At 42.1% G+C, this 27,081-nt stretch overlaps 1 protein-coding gene across 6 annotated transcripts in view; it reads right to left on the bottom strand.

Annotated features, from left to right (window-relative positions):
- Positions 1-7,700: 7,700 nt before the first annotated feature.
- Positions 7,701-27,081, bottom strand: part of TAOK3 (TAO kinase 3) — a 236,064-nt gene continuing 216,683 nt past the window's right edge. For 4 of the 6 annotated variants that reach the window (XM_033957283.1, XM_033957280.1, XM_033957282.1 and 1 more), the window contains 3 exons: positions 11,775-11,987; positions 11,324-11,506; positions 7,714-7,875 (listed from right to left, as the gene is read on the bottom strand). In XM_033957283.1, coding sequence (XP_033813174.1) covers positions 7,714-7,875; positions 11,324-11,506; positions 11,775-11,987 — 558 coding nt within the window. Of the gene's footprint in view, positions 7,876-11,323; positions 11,507-11,774; positions 11,988-27,081 lie in introns of all 6 variants that reach the window. The other 2 variants (XM_033957286.1, XM_033957284.1) reach the window with 1 other exon arrangement.

Here is a 27,081-nt window from a genome sequence, read left to right on the forward strand (position 1 = left end):
TCTCCACAAGGTTTCAGGATCTCAATCACCTCATGCTCCTCTGGAAAAAAATCCCCATGCCAAGAGACCCTCAGGCGTTTGGTTGAGAGAGGAGTAGAGGGTGGCAAAACCGCTGCTTTGTGGGGCCACACCGGGGAAGACGTCGAGGGTAACCCCCCTCCCCGGGTGGACATGGAACCTCCTGCCGCCAGCACATAAGCTTTACAAAGCGCTAACATAAATTTAGGGGGGAAAGACCCCGGCGGCCCCAAGGACTCCCTGCCCCAGCAGGGGACCCTGATATACCTTGCCCCTGTATTTCCATAAGAGGGAAAAGGTCACCTGAGGTAACTGAAATAAATGAGGAAACTCTATTCACTTATGCGGATGATATTTTTATTTTGATAGAAATAGATCCGGACATTACTGACCTATCATCTAAAGTAAATCTTTGTATTTCAAAACTTCAAGCCTGGGCTCAGTTCGTCCAGATGAAACTTAATACAACAAAAACCAAATTATTATGGTTAGACCCAAAATTGGACTGTCTTCCTCTTTCTGTAGCTTTAGTTTCTAGATCCTCTCTACAAATTGAGTTCTCTGACACGGTATTGGGAGTTTTTCTTGACTTCTCTCTTTCTTTTAAAGATCAAATTAACTCCGTGGTCAAGAAATGTTTTTTTAATCTACGTATGCTGAGGAAGGTTAGACATCTCTTTCATCAATGTCACTTTTCTACCTTAGTTCAGTCAATTATTTTATCTCATCTCGACTATTGCAATATTATTTACCTTGGTGTTACAAAAACTTGTCTCTACAGATTGCAATTAATTCAAAATACTGCTGCGAATCGTAAATTTGATCACATGACGCCATTGCTTCAGAGTCTTCATTGGCTCCCAGTTTGTTTTAGAGTTCAATTTAAGTGTGCCTGTGTTTTTAAAATTTGACATGGTATTTTTACTCCTCTCCTTCCTCTATCTTGGAATGTTTATAGATTTTCTTTTGCAAGAGGTGATCAACAATTCAAATTATCTCTTCCTTCCAAAAAAGGGATTAAGGGAGTTAAGTTTTTCAGTCACTCTTTGATTTTTAAGCTATCTCAACTGTGGAATGACCTTCCACTTCTTTTAAGGAGTTCCGGCTCACTTCAACCTTTTTGCAAATCCTTAAAAATGACTTTATTTGCTAAACACTTTGAAAATTAACTTTACCAAACTTAGTCTTATTCTTTTCTGGATTTTTATTCGATAACTTAACTATTGTAAACTGAGTCAAGCTTTCCTTGAATGATGACTCGGTATATAAAATCAAACATTAGATTAAATTAGGTTTCTGCTGAAATTGGACCTGAAACCGCTAAAATCGGAGCTCCTGTGGCCTGTCATGTCTGAAAAGCCTGGTATTTTCCTGACGCTGAGGCCAAGGAACCGACTGATGCGAAAATAATAATAATAACAGTTTATATACCGCAATACCGTGAAGTTCTATGTGGTTTACAAAAGATTAAAGAAGGTACAGAATAATTGGACTTGAGAGCGGAAAGAGTGAGTGAGTAAGGGGGGAGAACAGGTCAGTTGTCTAGGTATTTCAGGAACAGGTATGTTTTTAGACACTTTCTAAATTCTTCGTAAGTAGTGGGCGAGAGCAATTGCTCTAGGTCTTTACCCCATAGGGCCGCCTGGTGTGAGAGGTGTTCGTGGTGTTTTTTCAGTTTGCAACCTCTAACTGGAGGGGAAACGATGTTTGAATGTGTGCTTCTCTTGTGTTTGTTGGTAGAGAAGCAGAAAAGGTCCGATATGTATTTGGGGGCTAGTCCATATAATACTTTGAAACAGAGGCAGGCGAATTTAAACTTTACGCGTGCTTCCATCGGCAGCCAGTGCAACTGCCGGTAGTAGGGCGTTACATGATCGAATTTCTTTAGCCCGAAGATAAGTCTGACTGCTGCATTTTGCATTATTTGAAAACGTTGCATGTTCTTTTGGGAGATTGCTAAGTAGGCGATGTTGTAGTAGTCAAGCTGACTTAGTACGAGGGATTGCACTAGGATTCTGAATGCTGATATATCGAAATATGATTTGACGGATCTAAGTTTCCAGAGAGTGAAGAAATCCTTTCTGATTAAGGAGTCTACCTGGTCTTTCATGGTCAGGCATTGATCTAGAGTTACACCCAATATCTTCATGGTGGACTGAATAGGGTAACTAAGTTCTTTGATGCATAGTGGGGTTTTGGTGTCAAGTGGGTGAGGAGAGGCAACAAAGAATTTTGTTTTTTCTGGGTTGAGTTTGAGCTTGAAATCTGTCATCCATTGTTCCATCACATTTATGGCTTCTGATGCCTTGGGAATGGTTTCCGAGATAGAGTTAGCAAATAGGATGATGATCGTGAAATCATCTGCGTAACTGAATAGTTTTATTCCCAGTTGGGTCAATTGCACACCCAGTGAGGACAAGTAGACATTGAAAAGCAGTGGGGATAGCGGTGACCCTTGTGGCACACCGGATGAGTTCCTCCAGATATCGGAAAGATCGTAATTGAAACGTACCTGATAGGTACGGGAAGTAAGGAAGCCGTGAAACCAGTTCAACACCTCATCCCTGATACCAAAAGGGAATCCCCAGCCAAACTGGCGATAAGGGAATCCTGTGTTCCCTGACTGGTGGTGGCGGGGGAAGCCCGGGCTTCCCCACGATCCGAAGCCAAACCATGAAGCACATGTGGCGGGGTGCCCTGGCCGCTGGCACCTGCTGCTGACGAGGCTTCTCTACCGCTCCAGCCTGCACAACGCTTGCACAGGCCGGCTACAAGTACCTCGTGCCTGGAGCACTTTTTTCCCTTTAAAAGAGCTCATTGTGCTGAAAACCGCACTAGCTGTACAGAAAGTGCCAGTTAGTTGAGAAAAAACACAGAAAAAAGGCAGTTATAAAGGAAAATGAGCCCTTTAGACTGGCACACCCCAGGCTTTTTTTGTTATTTCTTTTTACTTAGTCAGAACAGACTCGACGGCTCTCAAAGTTGGAGGGCTGACCACCTGCTGAGGTCCACTACAAAAATAAGGTGAGGTGTAGGAAGGTGGGGAGAGAGACCCAGCATGAGACCCACCAGGTTTAACACCCCCGAGGTTGGACGGATCCCCAAACAGAACCCGCCCAAGCTCTATCTGTCACAAAAAGGGGAACCAGGAGTCCACAAACAAAGTTCCAACAGTGCTAAGAGGGAAGCTGAAAAGCCTTACCACCTGCTACCGGAGACTGAAGAAAACTGGAGTAGCAAGAGGGACTTGCTAAACTGATATACAAGTTTGATCTCTGTCTCCACCTGCTGGTAGCAGTGAGGCATATTACCCATTCGTACGGATACCAAGTCTACCAAGCGATACAGGCACACATTTTGACAGGTAAGTACGAACAGATAGCACAGTTACTTACCATAACAGGTGTTATCCAGGGACAGCAGGCATATATTCTCACATGTGGGTGACGTCATCTACGGAGCCCCGATGCGGAAGCATTTTCAAGCAAACTTGATTTAAGTTTGCTCTGCTGCTCCACGCATGCATGCCTTCCTGCTCCACTAGGGGGCGCATCCCCTCGTGGTCTCCAGTTCACTTAACTAGCAAAGAAGCCAACCTCGGGGAGGTGGGCGGGTTGTGAGAATATATGCCTGCTGTCCCTGGATAGCACCTGTTACGGTAAGTAACTGTGCTTTATCCCAGGACAAGCAGGCATGATATTCTCACATGTGGGTGACCTCCAAGCTAACTGAAAAGGGATGGAGGGAAGTTGGCAATTTAAGCAAATAGATTTCGTAGTACCGATTGGCCGAACCGGCCATCGCTTCTGGACAGTGAGTCCAGACAGTAGTGGGAGGTGAAGGTATGAACCGAAGACCACGTGGCAGCCTTGCAGATTTCCTCAATAGGTATGGACCTGAGGAACGCTACGGAGGCTGCCATCGCTCGGACCTTGTGTCCCGTTACTCGACCATACAGCGCGAGACCAGCCTGAGCGTAGCAAAAGGTGATGCAATCGGCCAACCAGTTGGACAAGGTGCGCTTGGAAACTGGGTGGCCTAACCGGTTTGGGTCGCAGGACAAAAATAATTGTGGGACTTTCCAGTGTGGTTGAGTGCGTTGGAGGTAAAAGGCCAACGCTCTCTTACAGTCAAGAGTGTGAAGCGCCACCTCTCCGGGGTGAGAGTAGGGCTTGGGGAAAAACACAGGCAAGACGATGGACTGATTGAGGTGAAAATCAGACACTACTTTAGGCAGGAACTTTGGATGTGTGCGGAGTACTACCTTGTCATGGTGGAAAACAGTGAAGGGTGGGTCCGCTACCAGAGCCTGTAGCTCACTAACTCGCCGGGCGGAAGTGAGTGCAAGCAGGAAAATCACCTTCCACGTGAGGAATTTAGGATGGCATTTGTCTAGGGGCTCAAATGGAGGTTTCATTAGTTGAGCCAGAACCACGTTAAGGTCCCAAACCACTGGAGGGGGTTTGAGAGGAGGGTGGATATTCAGAAGACCCTTCATGAAGCGAGAGACTAAGGGGTGGAGCGAGAGGGCTTTTCCTTCCAGGGGCTGATGAAAGGCCGCAATCGCACTGAGGTGTACTCGAATGGAGTTGGTCTTTAGGCCGGAGTTAGATAATTGAAGTAAATAGTCAAGGACCAGAGGGACGGGGACCGACAGCGGGTCCTGGCTGTGAGAGGAGCACCAGGTTGAGAATCTTGTCCACTTTTGAGCATAGCAGGTTCTCGTCGAGGTCTTTCTAGAGGCCTCCAATATCTCCTTGACTGATTGAGACACGGGGAGAGAAGTCAGGGGGAAAGAAACCAAGCATTCAGATGAAGAGATTGAAGGTTGGGATGTAACAGCGAACCCTGACTCTGTGATAGTAGAGAGGGAAACCGAGGCAGAGGCAGTGGATCTCTGACACTGAGTTGAAGTAGAAGGGAAAACCAAGGCTGACGTGGCCAGCGAAGGGGCAATCAGGATCAGGGTGGCTTTCACCGTTTTCAGGTGGACCAGCGTCCGCAGGATCAGAGGGAACGGCAGAAACGCGTACAGAAACCTTCCCTCCCAATCGAGGAGGAAGGCGTCGGCCTCGAGTCGGTCCGGGGAGTGTATCCGGGAGCAGAAGAGGGGCAGTTTGTGATTGTGGGGGGATGCGAACAGATCTTTTGCGGCGTCCCCCACTTTTCGAACACCTGTCGTAGGGTCTGAGAGTGCAGTGAGCACTCGTGTGGCTGGAGGAGGTGGCTGAGTCTGTCCGCCAGACAGTTTTGTTCTCCTTGTATGTACACCGCTCGAAGGAAGGTGTTGTTGGAGATTGCTCATTTCCAGAGGCGCATGGCTTCCCGACAGAGGGGCCAAGATCCTGTCCCCCCTTGTTTGTTTACGTAGTACATTGCTACCTGGTTGTCGGTTCGGATGAGAACCACCCGGTCGTGAAGCAGATGTTGAAAAGCTACAGCTGCGAGATAGATGGCCCGAAGTTCTAGCACGTTGATGTGACAGCGGCGGTCTTCTGCTGACCACATCCCCTGAGTGCGCAGGCCGTCCAGGTGGGCTCCCCAAGCGTACTCCGACGAGTCTGTGGTGAGTACCTTGCTGTGAGGAGGGGCGAGGAAGAGCAAACCTTTGGAAAGATTTGAAGAGTCGGCCCACCAGCGGAGCGATTGTTGCAAGGAAGGAGTCACTGTCACGGGACGATCGATCGGGTCGGTTTAAAAACGAAGCAGGAACAAGTTGAACAAGAAAAAATTCGCGCACAGCGACTTAATCGAGGAAAAAAATAAGAAAATCACGGTGCTAGAAGGCAGTTGGGGCAGAGCCTGAAAAAACACGACTTCTAGGCTCAGCGGAAAATTTTGAACTGGAGACCACGAGGGGATGCGCCCCCTAGTGGAGCAGGAAGGCACGCATGCGTGGAGCAGCAGAGCAAACTTAAATCTTCAATCAAGTTTGCTTGAAAATGCTTCCGCATCGGGGCTCCGTAGATGACGTCACCCACATGTGAGAATATCATGCCTGCTTGTCCTGGGATAATAGTGGATACAGAAGCAGGATATGAACCAGGGAAACCAGCGTTCAAATCTCACTTCTCGAATGGGCACTCCTTGTGACTCATAGCTCGAGATCACTTGGTAGGAAATAACTTGTCTATCTGAGGGGAATTAGATTGTACTCAGATTTGGAGAAGGTGAGCAAGACATCTAGAATACAAGTTAGCAAGGGAGGAAGTGCTTCAGAAATGATAATTAATGCAAATATCAACAATGATATGAAATAGTTCTCCCCAAAATGACCCGAGTCACTAGGTGTCAACAACAAACAGGGGAAGATTTTTCTTATATTGCATCCCTTAGCTTATACTGCCACACATGGGAGAATTTGCTGCATTGCTGAAAGCAAACAGGCTAGCCAGAAGCATCTCAGGTATCAACACCCATCCCATGCCCTGCAAAGGAACTGTGCCAAGTAAGAGGGTGAAAAAGCTCCACAGCTAAAAGACAATGTCTAGCTTAAATAAAAACAGCAGCACCCAAGATGAATTTTTATTGTCAAATATAATTAAAAGTGCTAAACAAGGGAACTTGTGCTCTCTCAATAAACCTGAAACCTGGATTTTCTTTTTTTCTCATGTGCATGCAAAAGAAGTAAAGCCTTTTTCATATTGTTTTCTTTATTGTAAGAAAATACACAGCTTGAAAATGTGAAGAATGCAATATTTAAAGAGCAAGATTGGGGCAGGGAAGGAAAGCAAACAAACCCCCTTTCCCCCACCAAATAAAACAAAGAGACCTGAATGATTGCACTGATATTGGCAGGTAATTTCTTTTTAAATTGTAAATACTGAACTGGGAGAAAAAAATATTTTCTTGATCCGCAAAACAGTTAAAATACAATAAGAAAATAAGTAAAAGCTCTCCTTAAATTCATTCTATACACAAAATACACAATTTTTTTTCCAAAGCCCATTTTTTGTGCTACTGGGACTCTGGGAGTTGCTGGGAACTGTAATAGCGTCATCTGCTACAGCAGAAAATCGTTATGATACAATCAGACACTGAGGACAGAGTCAACTCTTGCCAGCACAGTTCTTAAAAAAACATGAGAAATTTTCACTCCCCTGTAATGTAAATATGTCACCACTGATATATACATCACAATCAGAATCTGGAAAATGTATCAAAGTTTTAATCTTAATAAAATTTTAGTTTGAATTCCTGATGAATAAATACCAAAAAACGCAGCAGCTGGTTAATTGAAGGCTGCACAGCTACCATCTCTCTCTCTCTCTCACACAGAAATAATTTTAATTTTTTTTTGCTTGTACTTTCCCAAATTGGGAAAGAAGGAATGATTGCTTCACAGCAACCATCCGTACTGGTCTTTTATAGTATTATTGTTACCGTTTCTCTACAGTCTCAGAAGCCAGTCACAGACCATCAACTGAAGCTGTGACGTACCACAGGAGAAATCCCCCTCCCCCACCGCCCTGGATGTTTCCGGGAGCAGGTCCAGCACGGGGGCCTTGCTGAGAGGAGCTCCCGATGAACAGTACAGAGAAGAGAGGCACTAGTGTCCGACACCATGTCAGATTGAGGGAGAGAGCACACCCACTACATGGGGAATGTGATTCTGCAAGTTTCTCGATTGTTATTATTTTGAATGGCAGATTTGTGTGTTCAAGTGTGTGTCTATATATATGTATATATAAAGTCTCATCTATAGTCCTCCTTGGGATATTCTAAAGTGACTAGATTTCCAAATCCCATCCTGAGGCTCTCCATGTCAAAAGTCTCAATTTCCCGGTCTTGCCTTTCAAACAGGATCTTTATCCTCTCGCTGCGTTCCTTCTGCAGAGCAGCCAGCTCCTCTTCAATCTGTAGCAAGCACAAATTAATTGGTTAGGGAAGGATGAAGATTTCTGGCACATCAGCAAGACAGCAATACAAAATGTTCCACTGCCCCATTAAAATAAAAATAAATCAATGATCCCGCTTGTAAGGAAATCCTAGCAGAGAAAAGCCTACAACTCTGTGCACTGAGTGGAGAAAGAGAAGATCTCCACATACCAAGCAATGCAGTCAGACCAAAAAGAACTGTGGCAGAGAAAGGCAACCAAAAAAATGATAGGGATGGAACAACTTCCCTATGAGGAGAGGCTAAGGCTCTTCAGCTTGGAGAAAAGATGGCTCAGGAGTGATAAAATACTGAGTGGAAAGATTAGATGTGAATCGCGTCTTCACTCTTTTTCAAAAATACTAGGACTAGGGGACATGCAATTTTGGTATTCCACAAGGGTCCATTTTATCACCTCTACTTGGCTCCACTCTTAACCCTTGGTCAATCAATTGGGTTTACCGCTTACGCCTATGCTGACGATCTTCAATTATTACACCCCATCGATCCCATTAGCTAAAATGAGATTCTTTCTATTAATCAAAAATTAAATAAAGTTCATGACTGGTTGAATACTAATAAGCTTTCTTTAAATATTTCAGAAACTAATACTCTCCTCTTCCCTGGGAAAGAGGGAGCACAATTAATTTCTCCAGTCACCATTGAAAATACCCCACTTCTACCAATCACGACTACTAAAATCTTAGGTGTCCTTATAGACAATAAGTTAACATTTCGACCACTAATTAGTGCATTGGTTAAAAATTGTTTTTATAAATTAAGGATGATTAGATCGCTGGCCCCTCTACTTGACACTAATTCCTTGAACGTACTGATCCATGCACTCGTAATATCAAAAAGGGATTTATCATAAAGACTTAAAACGTTTGCAGTTGATCCAAAATACAGCCATTAAGATAATCTCGGGCGCAAAGAAATTTGATTATGTTACTCCTTTGCTTCAAAAAGCCCACTGGTTGCCTGTCCCACACAGGATAACTTATAAAATCGCCCTTCTGACATTTAAAACTTTGCAGACCAATACACCAGCATTTATAGACAGACTTTTGATCCCATATGACCCTCCGAGAGCTTTAAGATCTATTTCACAATATAATCTTAACATCCCATCTTTAAAAATAATTGGTACTCGTCGTACCTCAATCTTTTCTGTGACAGCCCCTATGATTTGGAATACTCTTCCTTTACACTTAAAAATGGAAAAAAACTTACAAAAATTTAAAAGCAATTTAAAGTGCTTTCCTTTTAAAGATGCTTTTAATTGATCAACTGTGTTTTAGTAATTAACTTAATATTGTTTCCTACATTTATTTTCCCAATTCCCTTTTGTGTTTACCTTAAATGTTTCTCACATTTTCTATACCGATTGTATTTCTCCCCCTCTTCCTATTCGTGTCCAGGGGCTTTTCGGTCCTTTTTACCTAGTATGTATTTGTTGTCGGTCATGTAGTTTTTTTTATTATTATTCAATTAATAATAGATGTGTTATCACAGTAATGTAAGTTTTATTTGTTAAATTTTTGTTTAAATGTTAATTTTATATTTTGTACAACGCTTTGTAGTTTCGAAAAAGCGTTCAATCAAAAACCTGAATAAACATAAACATAAAATATTTGTTTACACCACGTGTAATTAAACTCTGGAATTTATTTCTGGAAAATGTGGTGAAATCAGTTAGCTTTGCAGGGTTTAAAAAAGGTTTGGATAATTTCCTAAAAGAGATGTCCATAGGCCATTATTGAGATGACTTGGGGAAATCCACTGCTTATTCCTAGGATAAGAAACATAAAATCTGTATTACTACTTGGTACCTGGGGTGGCCACTGTTGGAAACAGGATACTGGGCTTGATGGACCTTTGGTCTGTCCTAGAGAATGACACAGTGGTTGTTACCCGTGACTAGCTGTGGGTAACCCACCAAAACAGTGACAAAAAAAAGGTCACTATGAGTATGGGGACAAGGCCATTCACCGCCCTGTGGAGCGGTGAATAGTCTTGTCTCCACAGTTAAAGGAGTGAGCATGCACGGTGAACGAGTGCGCAGTCTGGCAGCCCCCTCTCTCCCACCAGCCGTGCATCTCCCTCCCTCCCTTCCCTTCTCTTTGTGGCGATTTCTTTAAGGCTATGCGTTGTATTGCAGCCAGAGCCTTGAAGTCGCGTTGCATGTGGCTGCTGGAAAAGTCTCCTCTGATGCAACTTCCTGTTTCCAGTTGCATTGGAGGAGACTTTTCCAGCAGCCAACGGGACACGACTTCAAGGCTTCAGCTGCAATACAACGCATAGCCTTACAGAAATCGCCACGAAGAGAAGGTAAGTGGAAGGGAGGGAGGAAGCTGTTGGACCGCGCGAAGGGTGCTGGGGGGAGGGATGGAGAGAAGAAGACACTGAAGCAGCCTGAACGGAACTGGGGAAGAAAGAGAGGGGAGAAGATGATGGGAAATGGGGAAGAGAGAGTGGGAAGAAGACGCTGGGAAAGAGGCTAGATTAAGAATATTTCAATCGCTATTCCCTTTTGACTCTTCCCTATCGATCTCCCCTGCCTTTTCTCCTTACCTCCCCAACTCCCTTCCCCAATCCCATCCACTTTGGTTAACTCCTTCTACTTAAAGAACAATCTTCTCTCTAGGTTTGAGGGACAGAGCGGTGATGGGGACCGAACTCACGGGGACGGGACAGTGACGGGGGCAAGCCCGCGGGGACGGGGGCCAAATTTTTTCCCTATATCATTCTCTAGTCTGTCCCAAGCAGTCACAAAATAATCACTTCATACAAACAGAGAATGCTACCAATAAATGCATCTCTGCACAATAAAAAGGTGCTGAAATAATGACAGCCCTACTGGTTGCTGGTTTCATTCTTTTGGGGCAACAATGGAAAAAACCCATTGTCCTGTTTGTTCCAAGCGAGTCTCTTCAAAAGAGTGCTCTGCCAACATACATCCCGCTCTCCCTTCTTTTTCCTGGCTCAGATTAACTTCGAATGAATATTACCCATTCCTATCTGATGTTTTAGTTCTTTTGCTTTAAATTGTGGGCTTTAGATTGCAAACCAACTGGGTCTGCCAGTCAGTCAAGAAGGTATAGCCAGTCTTGAATAAACAAATATACTCCTACTCAGACCTGTCGTTAGAGCCCTGGGACTAAAACACCTTTCTGCTCAGCCTTTGAGTCGCTTATGTATGTCCTTCTATCTGGGTTTAATATTTAATATCTTCATTATCATGAGCTCTGCAGCAAAATCAGTGCCAATTTCTGAAGATGCTCACAAAATCTGAACATAAAAAACCCACACAGAAACTGCGTTAAGCTTTGCAGAAAATCTACTGTTTCTTATCTGGGCCTCTTGTTTTCACAGCGTTATAATCTATACGCCATTTAATACTGAGCATTTAAGCTGTCTCTCACATACCTTTTGTTCAAGATGAGCTCTTCGCAATGACACTCTCTGTTCCAATTTTTGAATCTCGCGTTCATGTTGCGCTTCCGTTTGCATCTTGATCTTGCTCTGGTAGGCATTAAGCAGCTCCATCTCTTGTTGCAGCTGCAACCTCAGAGCTTGGCACTCTGCTTCCTGAGCCTCATCCAGACGCAGCTGCAAAGGTTCAAATAACACCATTAGACAGAATGAGGACAAAACAGTGGTTGCCAGATAGGGATCAGATAGTTCCTAAAATTTTCACATCATATAATAGTAGGGAGAGCTGCTGTGCGGGACTCAAGAATCCTTGGGCAACAAAGTGCATGCAGAGTATTCCAATGCCATCTCAGAGTGACCGCTGGGCAGACTGGATGACCCGCCATCTACCCTGTTACTAGGTATGTCCCTCTCTCTCCTTACAAGCCCATTCTGGTTCCCTTACCGCTTGTGATGCCATCATCTCATTAATGCTCTGCTCGTACTGCTCAGCCAGGATGGCCAGCTTCCGCGTCTGCTCATCTTTCAGCGACTTCAGGATGTTTTTGTGCTCACTCTTAACAGAAATTTCAAGCTGGTGATTCTTTAGCGCCTTGTACTGTTTCGTCTGCACCTTGCATGTGTCCTGGAACTGCTTCTTTATCTGCATTTCCAAGACCTGCAGAGAGAACACATTGCATAGTAAGCAAAGTTTATAATTCTCTCTACTTCCCAATAAAATGTACATATCGGCATTTCACAGTACAAAAAGATAGACCTGTGGTTTATATGTTTCTAACTCTATTCTCTCTTCCACCCTCAATTATTGATTTAGTCCAAATTTAGTCTAAATCCAGATTTAGTCCAAATATGGATCGAGGACATATGCTAGATGTAATTTACTTAGATTTCAGCAAAGCCTTTGATATGGTTCCTCATAGGAGGCTGTTGAACAAACTTGAAGGGCTGAAGTTAGGACCCAAAGTGGTGAACTGGGTTAGAAATTGGTTGTCGGACAGATGTCAGAGGGTGGTCGTTAATGGAAGTTGCTCGGAGGAAGGAAAGGTGAGTAGTGGAGTCCCTCAGGGTTCGGTGCTGGGGCCTATCCTGTTCAATATGTTTGTGAGTGACATTGCTGAAGGGTTAGAAGGAAAAGTGTGCCTTTTTGCAGATGATACCAAGATTTGTAACAGAGTAGACACCGAAGAGGGAGTGAAAAATATGAAAAAGGATCTGCAAAAGTTAGAGGAATGGTCTAATGCCTGGCAAGTAAAATTCAATGCAAAGAAATGCAGAGTAATGCATTTGGAGATTAAGAATCAGAAGGAACCGTATATGCTGGGAGGAGAGAAGCTGATATGCACGAAGGGGGAGAGGGACTTTGGGGTGATAGTGTCCGAAGATCTAAAGGCGAAAAAACAGTATGACAAGGCGGTGGCTACTGCCAGAAGAATGCTGGACTGTATAAAGAGAGGCGTAGCCAGTAGAAGGAAGAAGGTGTTGATGCCCCTGTACAGGTCATTGGTGAGGCCCCACTTGGTGTATTGTGTTCAGTTTTGGAGACCGTATCTGGCGAAGGACATAAGAAGACTTGAAGAGGAGGGCGACGAAAATGATAGGAGGCTTGCGCCAGAAGACGTATGAGGAGAGACTGGAAGCCCTGAATATGTATACCCTAGCGGAAAGGAGAGACAGGGGAGATATGATTCAGATGTTCAAATACTTGAAGGGTATTAACGTAGAACAAAATCTTTTCCAGAGAAAGGAAAATGGTAAAACCAGAGGACATAATTTGAGGTTGAGGGGTGGTAGATTCAGGGGCAATGTTAGGAAATTCTACTTTACGGAGAGGGTGGTGGATGCCTGGAATGCGCTCCCGAGAGAGGTGGTGGAGAGTAAAACTGTGACTGAGTTCAAAGAAGCGTGGGATGAACACAGAAGATTTAGAATCAGAAAATAATATTAAATAGTGAACTAGGCCAGTTACTGGGCAGACTTGTACTGTCTGTGTCTATGTATGGCCGTTTGGTGGAGGATGGGCAGGGGAGGGCTTCAATGGCTGGGAGGGTGTAGATGGGCTGGAGTAAGTCTTAACAGAGATTTCGGAAGTTGGAACCCAAGCACAGTACCGGGTAAAGCTTTGGATTCTCGCCCAGAAATAGCTAAGAAGAAAAAATTAAAAAAAGTTTAAATTGAATCAGGTTGGGCAGACTGGATGGACCGTCACCTACTATGTTATTATGTAATATAATTTTCAAACAGATTTTCTACCATGTTTCCCCGAAAATAAGATAGTATCTTATATTAATTTTAGGCCCAAAAAACGCACTAGGTCTTATTTTCAGGGTATGTACATGATCATCTCTCCCTTCCTCTCCTTCACACCAATTCTTCCTTTTTCCTTTCTCTCCCCCACATGTGCAGCATCTTTCCTCCCCTCCCTCGTGCAGCAGGACCCTTGCCCAGCTTCCTTCCCCTCCCTCCTTCCCTTGTGCAGCAGAACCCTTGAACGAGCACCCCCATCCACACAGCTGAACTTCCATCCTTCCCTCCCATCCAAATCCCGCCAACCGTGAGTGAGCCCTACATACCTCCCTCAGCAGCATTGGGGCGGCAGCACTCCAACAGGCTGCTTCGGCCTCGTCCACCCGTGAATTCACTCTGCCGCGTAACGCTGCTTAGGGAGGTATGTACTAGGGCTTGCTCACAGTTGGTGGGGTTCGGATGAAAGGGAGGGAAGGGTGGGGATTCGGCTACGCAGTGGGGCGGTTGCTCACTCAAGGGTTCTGCTGCACAAGGAATGGGAGAGGGGGAAAGCAAACTACCGGCAAATCCTGGGACTAGGGCTTATTTTTTGGGTAGGGCTTATATTAATACCTACCCCGAAAATCTTGCTAGGTCTTATTTTCAGGGAAACATGGTATTGTATATGGAAAGTATAGTACACCTAGATCCAGCAAAGGCATCAAGCTTTGCTCAGATGCAGAACTATTCTGGATGTCTAAAATATAATTCCTAGCACCTTCCACTTGTCTAAGCTATAGAAAGTATGCCGACTACAAGGTTAAGTGGTACCAAAAGAAGCAAGAAGAGGCTGGGACAGGATAGAGTTTGAAATTGAAAGTAGTACTCTAGAATGACAAACCTCAAGAACCTCTGGTATACTTCTTTTGGATCTAAGAAAGTTTAAAAATTCTCTGTGATGCAGGGGAATAAGAATAATGGGGAGCATGGGTTGGGGGGAATATAGTGATGTTAAAAGTGTGGCTTTTGGGTTTTCTTCTATATACTGTGGTTCTTCTGTACAGTACACATTATGAATGTTGGCTACAATTTATAAAACAAACACTTTTTATGATGAACTGTTCTATGGACCTCTTACCCTGTAAATCGCCTTGAACCTATACTGGAAAAGAGCGATTAAGAAATTCTGATTAGATTCAATCAGAACTCTTTGGAACCACAAAGTAAAATACTTTCCAGTGTTGCACTTCTCCTGTGGAACAGGGACAACTGCTCACAATTCCAGCAACCTTTGGGATGTGGTATACACTGCTCCTCCTTTTTGGTGGCAGGAGACAGGGAAAAATCACAAAAGAAATCTATGAGAAGGTGAGGAAGTCGTGTTTGAAGACACTGTTTGATCAGAAGTCACTTGGGCCCACACCATGACAAACTGCCAGGATGGGCTCACATTCCTTCATTGATTGAGTAGACTTGCCATTGACAGTAACCAAAACTTTACTTTAAACTAGACAAATGAAATGAAAATTTTGGGTTATCCTCCAGCGGACTTTCAGGCTTAGAATCCCTGAGATCTTAATCAGTTTTTCTAAATCCTTCTCTTTGAAGAGAAGCCTGCTAAGCTGAGTCTAAGAGGCTGTTGTCTGCAAACCAATTATAAAACCACAAAAACGTTGTTAACCGTTGACCAATCTGTAGGATTCATAGTTTATTCCTATGCGGATGACATGCAACTAATCCATCCAGTCCAGAGCCACAATCATGCAGAAATCATGGATATTAATCAAAAATTACATCTAGAGTATGACTGGCTCTGCCAAAATCTTCTAGCTCTTAATATTTCAAAAACCAAATGTATGCTGTTTTCGCAGGATCAAAATGAAACCCTTGCATCCCCAATATGTATCTCTTCAATGGCAATTCACTTTGTACCAAACATTAAAATTCTAGGAGTGATCCTTGATAACACGCTATCCTTTAAATCTCAGATCAGCTCTGGTACAAAAATGTTTCTTTAAACTAAAAATGATCACATCACTCAAATCACTACTTAATCCCAATTCAATCAATATTCTCATCCATTCATTAGTAATTTCAACCTTAGATTATTGTAACTCACTTTACCAGGGCATCACTTAAAAAGAGATCAATTCAAAACGCTGCTGTAAAAATCTTTTTTAACGCTAAAAAATTTGATCACGTAACCCCTTTCCTCAGAAAAGCCCACTGGCTACCTATTTCACGTAGGATTATTTTCAAAATACTACTTCTTGCCTTCAAAGTCCAATCTAATCATATTCCATCATTTATAGATAGATTGCTAATCCCTTATGATTCATATAGGACACTACGCTCCTTCCAACAGTACCTTTTAGCGGTCCCGTCAGTTCGTCAATTATTTTATGACACAACCAATCTTCTCTGTAATCGCTTCCACATTGTGGAACGCTTTACCTCTGACACTGAGACAAGAAAAGAATCTCAATAACTTTAAATCTAATCTTAAAACATTTCTTTTTAGAGCTGCTTTTGAGATTTATACTTAATCTCTTATTCAAAAAGCCTCAGACATCAGGCCCTACATTAAAGATCCCCTTCATTCCTTTTGGTTTTTACCTCCCCTTTCTTTTATTTGAAGCAATGTATCCTCCCCATCTGCCCATGTGTATCATGTTATGTCCATAGCCTAAATGTGAATTTGTTTTATTTTATATAAACTTGAACCTCTGGTTGAAGTCCTTATAACACCATAAAGGGTATCTGCTATATGAAGCTATACCAGCCTATAAACACAGGTCCTTCTCTGATTATCCAACAGAGAAGATATGGAAATGTAGGCAGTATAGAGTCATCTGAAGCCCAAGAACTGAAACCTAACATACTTGTTTCAAAAGCATCTCCAGTTTATTATCTTGAATTTCTTTCAGAGCTGTCCCACCTTCCACTTGTTCAGTAAGGGCCTCAACGCCCTAATCATGCAATTTGACATGAGCTCTGCCTTTGACTTGGTGGACCATGGAAAACTGTTACAATGCCTAGATGCAACAGGATTCAGAGGAGAGGTACTGAACTGGTTTCGAGGTTTCCTTATATCATGCACCTACCAAGTCCGTTTTAATCACGATCTCTCTGACATATGGAGCAATCCATCTGGCGTGCCACAGGGATCACCACTATCCCCTTTGCTCTTCAATGTTTACATGTCCTCATTGGGTGCACAATTGTCCCAGCTGGGGATAAAACTATTTAGCTACGCTGACGACTTCACGATAATTATCCCATTCACTAACTCTGTCTCAGAAGTCACCCCCAAAGCAACAGAAGTACTAAATCGAATGGAGCAATGGATGACTGAATTCAGACTAAAACTAAATTCAGAGAAAACAAAATTTTTCATAGCATCGCAACACCCACTTGACACTAAAGCATCAATGTGCATCAATAATCTTAGTTATCCCATTCAACCCACTATGAAGGTTTTGGGAGTAACACTGGACCAAAGCCTGACCATGAAAGACCAGGTAAACTCCTTGATTAGAAAAATCTCTCTCACCCTCTGGAAGCTTCGGTCCATCAGAGCTTACTTCGATGTCTCATCATTTCGAATTCTGGTACAATCCCTTATACTGAGTCAACTCAATTATTATAACATCGCCTACTTGGCACTCCCCCAGAAGAATATGCGGCGACTGCAACTGGTACAAAATGCAACGGTTAGACTACTTTGTGGACTGAAGAAGTTTGATCGTAACACCTTCCTATCGACTTCTACACTGGTTGCCGATGGAGGCATGTGTGAAATTCAAGTTTGGTTGTTTTTGCTTCAAGGTACTTTATGGCTTAGCCCCTAAATATATAACAGACCTTTTCTCTTTCACAACCAACAGACATAGGCGAAGCTCACACCCGAACTTTGTTTTTCCACCGGTTAGAGATTGTAAATTTAAAAGTCATCACCAACATCTTTTCTCACATCAAGCAGCACTATGGGGTAAAGATCTAGAACAATTACTCGTGCCTACTACTTATAGGGAATTCAGGAAACGCCTAAAAACATATCCTGAAATACTTAAGAAACCAACCTATACAATCTTAGTCCTCAATAAACGATCTCTAGAACTGTTAATCACTAAGTCTGTACTTTGTTTATTCCACTCAATCTGTAACATCTTTAATCATTGTAAACCACATAGAACTTCACGGTCCTGCAGTATATAAATTGTTATTATTTTTTTTTTTTTCCACTGGAACAGTAGTCACCAAGGCATTTATGTACCTTAAGCTGTTTAAACTTTTCCTTCTCTGCTAGCCCTGATCCCCATCTCTGGAGTATTCCACTCCTTAATCTGATGTCTTGGAGACAGATAAGGTTTCCAGAGTCTTAATAAGTGCTTCTAACTTCTCCCTATAGAAGAGATGATCTACAGTAGGATCATTGCTTTCTGCCACCTAAAGCTCACCTTCTTCCAGGGGATCAATGAGAGAAGGAATCTGAAAACAAAACTACATTCTGATAAAACCCTTGACCTGACACAAGAAGACTCCCACTTAACTAATTCCTCAATTCTCTGTCTTGTGGAGTGAGAAGGAACTTCAGGCATCCTAGGTACAGTCTGAACATTCATTAGAAACTGCACTCCTTGAAAACATTTCAGTAAGCCGTTGTACAGAGCCATGGTGAGGCCTCACTTGGAGTACTGTGTTCAGTTTTGGAGACCACACTACTGAAAGGACGTGCTGAGGATCGAGTCGGTTCAGCGAACGGCCACCAGGATGGTCTTGGGGCTCAAGGATCTCACGTATGAAGAAAGATTTAAAAAATTGCGGCTGTACTCACTTGAGGAAAGAAGAGAACGGGGAGATATGATTGAAACATATAAGTACATCACGGGACGCATCGAGTCAGAAGATGATATCTTCTGGCTCATGGACCCTCGACCACCAGAGGGCATCCGCTGAAAATCAGGGGAGGGAAGTTTCATGGCGACTCCAGGAAGTACTTCTTCACCGAAAGAGTAGTGGATCATTGGAACAGACTCCCACTCCAGGTGATAAAGGCCAGCAGCGTGACGGATTTTAAGAGAAAATGGGATACTCACGTGGGATCTTTAAGGGAGTAAATTCAGGGGAGGGGATACTTGGAATGGGCAGACTTGGTGGGCTATAGCCCTTTTCTGCTGCTTTTTTCTATGTTTCTATGTTTTTAAGCAAGCTTTATGGAGCACAAGAACAAAAACAAGAAAAAATTCTCCTGGACTCCCTGAAGTAGAAGGCTCTCCAGCTGCCAGAGGCTCCCCTGCCTCTAGAGAAATAGAATTAGAAAAATGTTTGTTCTTTAGCATCTCTCCAGACTGGCACAGACAGATAGGTTTATGCTCCTCTGCCAGCAGATGGAGACTGAACAAACTGAACTGTATGAGTAGTATAACTAGGCTACTTTGAGATCAGTCTATTTTCAGTCTCCAGTAGGTGCCTTTGATATTGTTGATTACCATCTAATCCTTGATACGCTATCCTCACTGGGATTCCAGGGTTCTGTTCTCTCCTGGTGGTTTTCCTTCTCTCTCTTCCACCGTACTTTCAGTGCATGTTATGGTGGATCCTCCTCTGCTGCTATACCACTGTCTAACGGTGTATCTCAAGGCTCTGTCTTGGGTCCTTCTTCTCCATATATACCCACTCTCTTGGTACACTGATCTCCTCCCATGGTTTTCAATATCACCTCTATGCTGATAACTCCCAGATCTTCCTCTCCACACCTGATATCTCTACAGGAATTCAGGCCCTTATCTCCGCTTGCCTGTCCAACATTGCCACTTGGATGTCTCACTGTCATCTAAAACTGAATATTAAAAAAACACTTTTCTTGTTTTGGCCCATTTATACATTCCTTAATACTAAAAAGTCTCAAATCAGGCACTTTCCCCACCATATGGAAAACAGCAATCATTCATCCTCTAATAAAGGACCACAAAATAAATTCTGACGACCCTATGAACTACCGTCCTATAGCCAATATCCCATTTATGGGAAAAATAGCAGAAAGAGTAGTGTTTAATCAACTATCCGATTTTGTAGAGTCTACTAACGTTTTACATCCCAATCAAACAGGTTTCAGAAAAAATCATAACACAGAATATTCATTAATAGGGTTAACAACCAACATTAATTATCACTTGGACCATCACAACTCTGTCATACTTTTCTCTCTCGATCTCTCTGCAGCATTTGATACCATTGATCATTCACTACTCCTAAACAGATTAAAAACTATAGGGGTATGTGATCTAACATTAGAATGGTTCACTTCGTTCCTATCTAATCGATTATCTATTGTTCATTTCAATAACTCAGTCTCTAACTCTTTTTCACATGACTTTGGTATCCCTCAAGGATCTATTTTGTCTCCCTTACTCTTTAATATCTTTCTTTCTCCTTTACTAAGTTTAGCTCAGTCCATAGGCTTTACTACATATGCCTACGCGGATGATATTCAATTGATCCACCCCCTCAACCCTGAAAATTCAACTGAAATACATTTAATCAATCAAAAACTTTCAAAAATCAAAAACTGGCTTTTTCAAAACAGATTAGCTCTAAACATAATTAAGACCAAAGCATTACTTTTTCCTATTAAATCAGGATTAACACCAATAACTTCATTTTCCATTGACAATGTCTCTATAGAGCTTGTATCATCATTAAAAATACTCGGAGTCACAATTGATCATAATTTTACATACCACGATCATATCAGTAATATAGTTAAAAGTTGTTTTTATCGCTTGCGCATGATTCGATCTGTGTCGAAATTCTTGGAACCCAAATCGTTAAATATTTTAATTCATTCTTTAGTGATTGCCAAGCTCGACTATTGTAATTCACTACTGCTGAATATTACCCAAAAGGAAAAGAAACGACTACAAATAATACAAAACACCGCAGTTAAAATAATTCACAATGGAAAAAAATTTGATCATGTTACTCCTTTCCTTATTGATTCACACTGGTTGCCTATCAACCAACGTATAATTTACAAAATTTCCCTATTAGTATTTAAAACATTAACTACGCATGAACCACAATTCATAGATAGGTTACTTATTCCCTACAATGCAATACGATCCCTCCGCTCTTCATCGCAAGGACAATTAATGATTCCATCCTTAAAGATAATTGGCACCAGACGACTAGACATATTTTCTGTAATGGCCCCCCAAATTTGGAATAATTTACCACTATATATAAGAGAAGTTAAAGATCTTAATAAATTCAAAACCATTTTAAAACCTTTTTTATTTAAAGACGCTTTTAACATTTAAAAAAACGCATTATATTTAATTTTCTATTTTTAAAAAAAAATTACTTTGTATCATATTTTCAAATTCCCTTTCCGCATGTTTTTTCCTGCCCCTTCTTCTTCCTCTTTAGATTATGAAAAAGATTAAATATTGTAACTATTCCCTCCCGTTTTCTTTCCTCCCTTATGTATCATGTCAGTCTGTTTTGTCTGTTTGTATTAGAACCCAACTTATTGTAATACTTCTAAAATTCTATTTATTTTAAATAAATTGTTCATCGCTTAGTTTGTAATAAGCGATCAATCAAATATTAATAAACTTGGAAACTTGGAAACTAAAATAGAACTCCTTATCTTTCTATCTAAACCCACATCCCCTCTCCCACTGTTCTCAATTTCTGTGGATAACACTCTCCTCCTCCCCGTCAGCTCGCAACCTCAGGGTAATCTTTGACTCCTCTCGCCTTCTCTGCTCAGATCCAACAAACCGCTAAAACCCGTCACATCCTCCTCTATAATATTACCAAACTCTGACTTCTCCTCTCCGAGCACAAGCATAGATTTTGGATATGTGGGATACAAATGTTTAAGATAAATCAATCAATCACCTCTCACTTAGACTACTGCAACATACGTATCTCAGGTCTTCCGCTCAACCGTCTCTCTCCCCTTCAATCTGTTCAAAATCCTGCTGCACAACTCATATTCTGCAAGAGCTGCCACACTCACATTACCCCTCTCAAGTCACTTCATTAGCTTCCCATCTGTCTCCAAACACAGTTCAAACTCCTCTTACTGATTTACAAGTGCATTCACTTCAATATCTCTTCTTACTTATCTCCCTTCCCCCCCGTAAACTCCGTTCATTGGGTAAGTCCCTCTTATCTGTACCCTTCTCCTCCACTGCCAACTCCAGACTTTATCCGTTTCTTCTTGCCGCGTCATATGCCTGAAACAGGCTGCCAGTCAATAAGTCATGCTCCATCTCTAGCAATATTCAAATCCAAGCTACTCATAAAAGCCCACTTCTTTGAAAACTGCATTCAACTCTTAATTTCCACTTGCTGTCAGATACCTTTACCCATCGTAATCACTCCTTCTGCTAGAAACTCCCCAACCCTGTGATGTTCTGTCTGTCCAAATTAGATTGTAAGCTCTTCTGATCAGGGACAGTGTACTAAATGTTAAATGTACAGCACTGCCTATGCCTTTCAGCGCTATAGAAATGATAAATAGTAGTAGTAGCAGCAGCATGAGTATGGGATTTGAGCCAGAGCTGCATCTGCAGCTGGACAAGCGCAAACTAATGGTTCTGAACTAGGCTGGTGGGGTAAATAAGACAGATCTCTCTTCTTGTTTGCTCCCTTTCTGAGAGGAAGGGGAGAGGAACAGAGGACATATTTCTCTCTGAGAGGAAAGGGGAGAACATATCTTTCATAGAGGAGAGGCGACAGGATATACATTATTTTGCTCTGAGCTTTGATAATTTGGGGGGATAAAAACTAAACTGTAGATTCCTTTATATAGTTATAGATCTTAAAAGAGCAAACTTTACTTATCTAGTTTCCATAGAATAAAAGCCTGCTATAGTTTTTAAACGTGAACTTTCTGCACTCCCTCCTGCCCACCCCACAGCTCATTTCCTTTTCTTAATTTAAATAGTCAATTATCCTACTTAGGACAACAGGTGAACAGGTTATTACATATTCTTATTACATTTCAATACTTGCTAAGACTCAAACACTAAATAAAGCATACAAATTATTTTAAGGCTCTCTATAACAGTCTAACATACCCAGCAGCTTCATAGATTTAATTAAGCAGCTCAATAATAAGATGCAGACAGTAGTCCAGCAGCAAGAGGGGAGCTATCCAGCCTTTTGTATGATTATTTCCCTGCAAAGAGCTCCTGGCTCTCAGAGAACAAGCCCATTCCCTTGAGGCTAGAGTTGTAGACTTGGAGGAGCTGAGGGAGACAGAGTGGCACATAGAGGAGACCTACAGGAACGTTGTAGAGAAGTCCCACCTCCCTGTCGGGAATGGGCACATTTGCTGCAAAAAATCGGAGAGAAATTAGAAGGACCAAATCAAGCAGGCATGGGAGCCTTGGCAGCATGACTGAATGGCAGCCATGAATGAAGTGGAGCTCTGAAGATCTGAAAGTGCAGCTAAGTTATTTTGTCCTCATTTGTATATGTTGCAGTCACTGCTGAAGCTTGAATTCTTTTCTATTTAGGAACTGTGGTCCTGTTACTAGTGGTGGAATGGTATTACGATGATTATGAAAGTGGAATGGTGTTGAGGAGACTAAGAACTATTAACAATGGAGGTTTTTTTAGACCCATGAAGAAAAATCGAGGTCTTTTTTCACCACCTTTTTATTTTCCCTCTTTGCTTGATGGCTATATTTATATTGGTGTGGGAAGCATAATTTTTACCATGAAACAAAATAAGCCTCAGAGCTAACAAGCTGAGAACAAAGTCCAGCTTAACCAATAAGCCATAAAAAGGTTACAAAATGATCAAATCATTGGCTCCTCTACAATCGAACCATAGCACATTTCTATTATTTAATTTTTGATTTCGACTGGATAAATGTTACATCAGAGAGTGCTAGGGAACGACAAGCAAGGTGATTAAATTTGCAGAGGACACTAACTGTTCAAAGCTGTTAAAACAAATGCGGACTGTGAAAAACTGCAGGAAGACCTTAGGAAATTGAAAGACTGGGTGTCCAAAGAGTAGATGAAATTGAATTATTAAGACGTGGGGGAAGCCTCTGCTTGCCCTGGATCAGTAGGTAGCATGGAATGTTGCTCCTCTTTTGAGTTTTGGCCAGAGACTAGTGACCTGGATTGATGGACCATTGGGCTGACCCAGTAAGGCTATTCTTATGTTCTTAATGTGGACAAATTCAAAGTGATGCACATTGGGAATAATCCAAATCATAGTTACTGGATGCTAGGGTCTACCTTGGGGGTTAGTGCTCAAGAAAAAAATCTGGGTGTCATTGTGGGCAATAAGCTGAAACCTTCTGCCCAATCTGAGGCAGCGGCCAAAAAAGCAAACAGGATGCTAGGAATTATTAGAAAAGGGATGTTAAACAAGACTAAGAATGTTGCTACATGGTGCGACCTCACCTTCTGGTCTCATCTCAAAAAAGATAAAGCGGCACTAGAAAAGGTTCAGAGAAGATAAAGGGGATGGAAAGACTAAGAGCTCCTTTCACTAAGCTGCGCTAGTGGTTTTAGCTAATGCCTTCATTGAGCTGGCATTAGTTTTTCCGCGTAGCGCGTGCGCTAATCTGCAGCACGCGCTAAAAACGCTACTGCAACTTAGTAAAAGGAGCCCTAAAGAGGTCAGGGCTCTTCAGCTTAGAAAAGAGACAGATGACGGGAGATATGATTGAAGTCTACAAAATCCCGAGTGGTGTAGAACAGGTCCAATCAAAAAATTACAAAAAGACTAGGGGACACTCAAAGTTACAAGGAAATACTTTTAAAATAGGAAGGAATATTTTTTCACTCAAGAATATTTAAGCTCTGGAACGCATTGCCAGAGGATGTGGTAAGAGTGGTTAATGTAGCTGGTCCCTGGAGGAAACGTCCATAGTCTGCTGTTGAGATATACATGGGGGTAGCCACTGCTTACCCCAGGATTGGTGGCATGGAATGCTGGTACTATTTGGGCTTTTGCCAGGTACTTGTGACTTGGCTTGGTCTCTGTGAAGATGGGATACTGAGCTAGATGGACCATTGGTCTGACCCAGTAATGCTATTCTTATAGTCTCAGTTGTTTATTTGACAGCCCTGATAGTAAAAGTCAATTCTTATTATTATGGAAAACAAAATTGATTGCCCTTTTGCCAGGGAGCAGCAGTTTCTAAATGCTGAAGTTTATAAGGCTATTGGCAGGTGCAACTGAACTATTAAGCAAGGCTAGGCGGTGATCTAGGGCAGCAGCTTCTTGGGTGGGGGGGGGGCAGAGGACTGAGACAAAAAACAGCTACAATCATTCCTAAGCAATAGTCCCGACAGCCACACAAACTGGAAAGAACCATCAATCTATGTTTTATATACAGGGATAATGGGAATTTCCAAACTGACCATTTTCCCAGGTAAGCAGCTTCAGATATTGTCATTATGTATATAAAAATAATAGTGAATAATAACTTTATTCTTTTATACCGCCATAACCAAAAGTTCTAGGCGGTTTACACTAAAAAGAGCTGGACAATCAGCAAAACACAATAATACAGTAAAAAATACAAATATTTGTAAAATAGAATTTCAGTAATAAAACTCACTAAGTAATAAACTTATCGAACAAAGTGGTCTTAATTAATTTCCGAAAACTGCAATAGGATAACATAGCTTGCTGAATACATTTACCTAATCAAGATTGTTGCTAGGGTCCTATCTAAGAAGGTCTTATAGCTACACCCATTAATTTTTGGATAAGCAAATAAGTAGAAGCTTCTCTTGATGGTCTATGCAACACAAAATGAGGAAAAAGGTAAGCTGGAGACAATCCCGATATCAGCTTAAAGCAGATAAAGGAAAATATAAATAATACTCTTGCCTCCAAAGGCAGCCAATGAAGTAAACGATAATATGGCTACATATTTAATATATGATGCCCATTTTACATTTTTACAGGTCAGTTCTGGGAGAGGTGATCACGATTGTTGATTTTATCGGTGGTGGTAGTGGGTGTGTGTGTGTGGTGGTGGTGGGGGCTTCAGGGTCCTGAACTTCACTAATAAAAGTACAAGGCTAGAGGTGTGTCTATGACCCCGAATATCTTTTTTCCAGGCCTGGTTCTTGAGTAACTGTAAGACGCCAAAAAGGGAGCCCAAGGAGTCCTCAATGATGAGACAATCAAGGCACAACAAAGGAGTCGTGAGGATGAGATGTCAATAATTCAGCCACGGGTGTAAAGTTCAAAGTTCACTTTATTGATAGCAGCATCTTTGTCAAGTCTCAATGGCTAACACACCCTCCTACCAAGCCTTCAGGAAATCAATCAAAACCTACCTCTGACAAATTTCTCCGACTCCTGCCTTGATATTCTCTGATATACTTATTGTATATCCAACTACTCTACCAATGTAATCGACAATATTCTCTGTCTGTGTACAGTCTCTTCCTCTGTAAACCACTCTGAACTGCTTCTGGTATTGCGGCATACAAAAATAAAGTTATTATTAGTAGTAGTAGTAGCAGTAGTTCTATCACATAAATAGAGCATTCAATACAGGTCAAATTCAGAAGTGAGCAGGAAAATATCTGGGGTCCAAAGCGAAGACTCTTGACAAAGGCATAGATGCCGAAACACTATCAGTGTCGAGTCTTCAAGTGCTCACAGTGCTACTATCAATAAAGTGAACTTTACACCTGTGGTTGAATTACTGACATCTCATCCTCATAACTCCTTTGATGCGTCTTGAGTAACCGTAACAGTGAAAAAAGAATGAGAAAGTAAGGGCGAGTACTTCAGTGGATTAAAAAAACTGAGAATGTGTAAGATGTAGGAAGAATAAGAAAACAGATTTGTAAATAAATGCAAGGTCCCAAAGAACAAGGTTACAACAATCATGTAGCAAATAGCAAGCTGGTGTATTAGTCATGATTAAGTGATATGTGATATACAGTCGACTCCACCTAAGTGCATGTCGGTTAAGCACACGCTTTGGTTATCCGCAGCCTACCACCATGGTCCCGTTTTTTTTACATTAAAGTCAATAGATGTAAACTCCGGATAATTGCAATTCTGATAAGCTTATGCGCACTGATGTTATAGGTCCCACCTCTATTCATTCACATTACGTTCACTCCGGTTAAAAGCAATCACGTTCTCACACTGACGAGCCACGTGTTTCGGATAAGCAGTCTAGGCCTGGTTAGGTGTTCGAACTTTTGAAACTGCACCTTGGCGTCTCGTGGAGAAAAATCTTTGTCTGAACGTGTCTACCATGCTGGACAAAAGTCATTGTCTTTGGCTGAACGTGTTGATGTCTTAAAGAGACTTGACCAACGGGAGAGTCGGGTCTCTACTGCAAAACTTTACAGCGTTCATCCTAGCCAGATTTCACGGATTCCCAAAAAAACCAAGCCATATTGAAAGACTGGCAGGTTCATAGTCAGTCGTGCGCGAGACACCAGCGCACCAACAATGGAGGGCAGACAATTCAGCGCAAGACACCAGTGCGCCACGGGAAAACTTAGTT

Source organism: Geotrypetes seraphini, chromosome 8 (assembly GCF_902459505.1).
Source record: "Geotrypetes seraphini chromosome 8, aGeoSer1.1, whole genome shotgun sequence".
Classification (NCBI taxonomy): domain Eukaryota; kingdom Metazoa; phylum Chordata; class Amphibia; order Gymnophiona; family Dermophiidae; genus Geotrypetes; species Geotrypetes seraphini.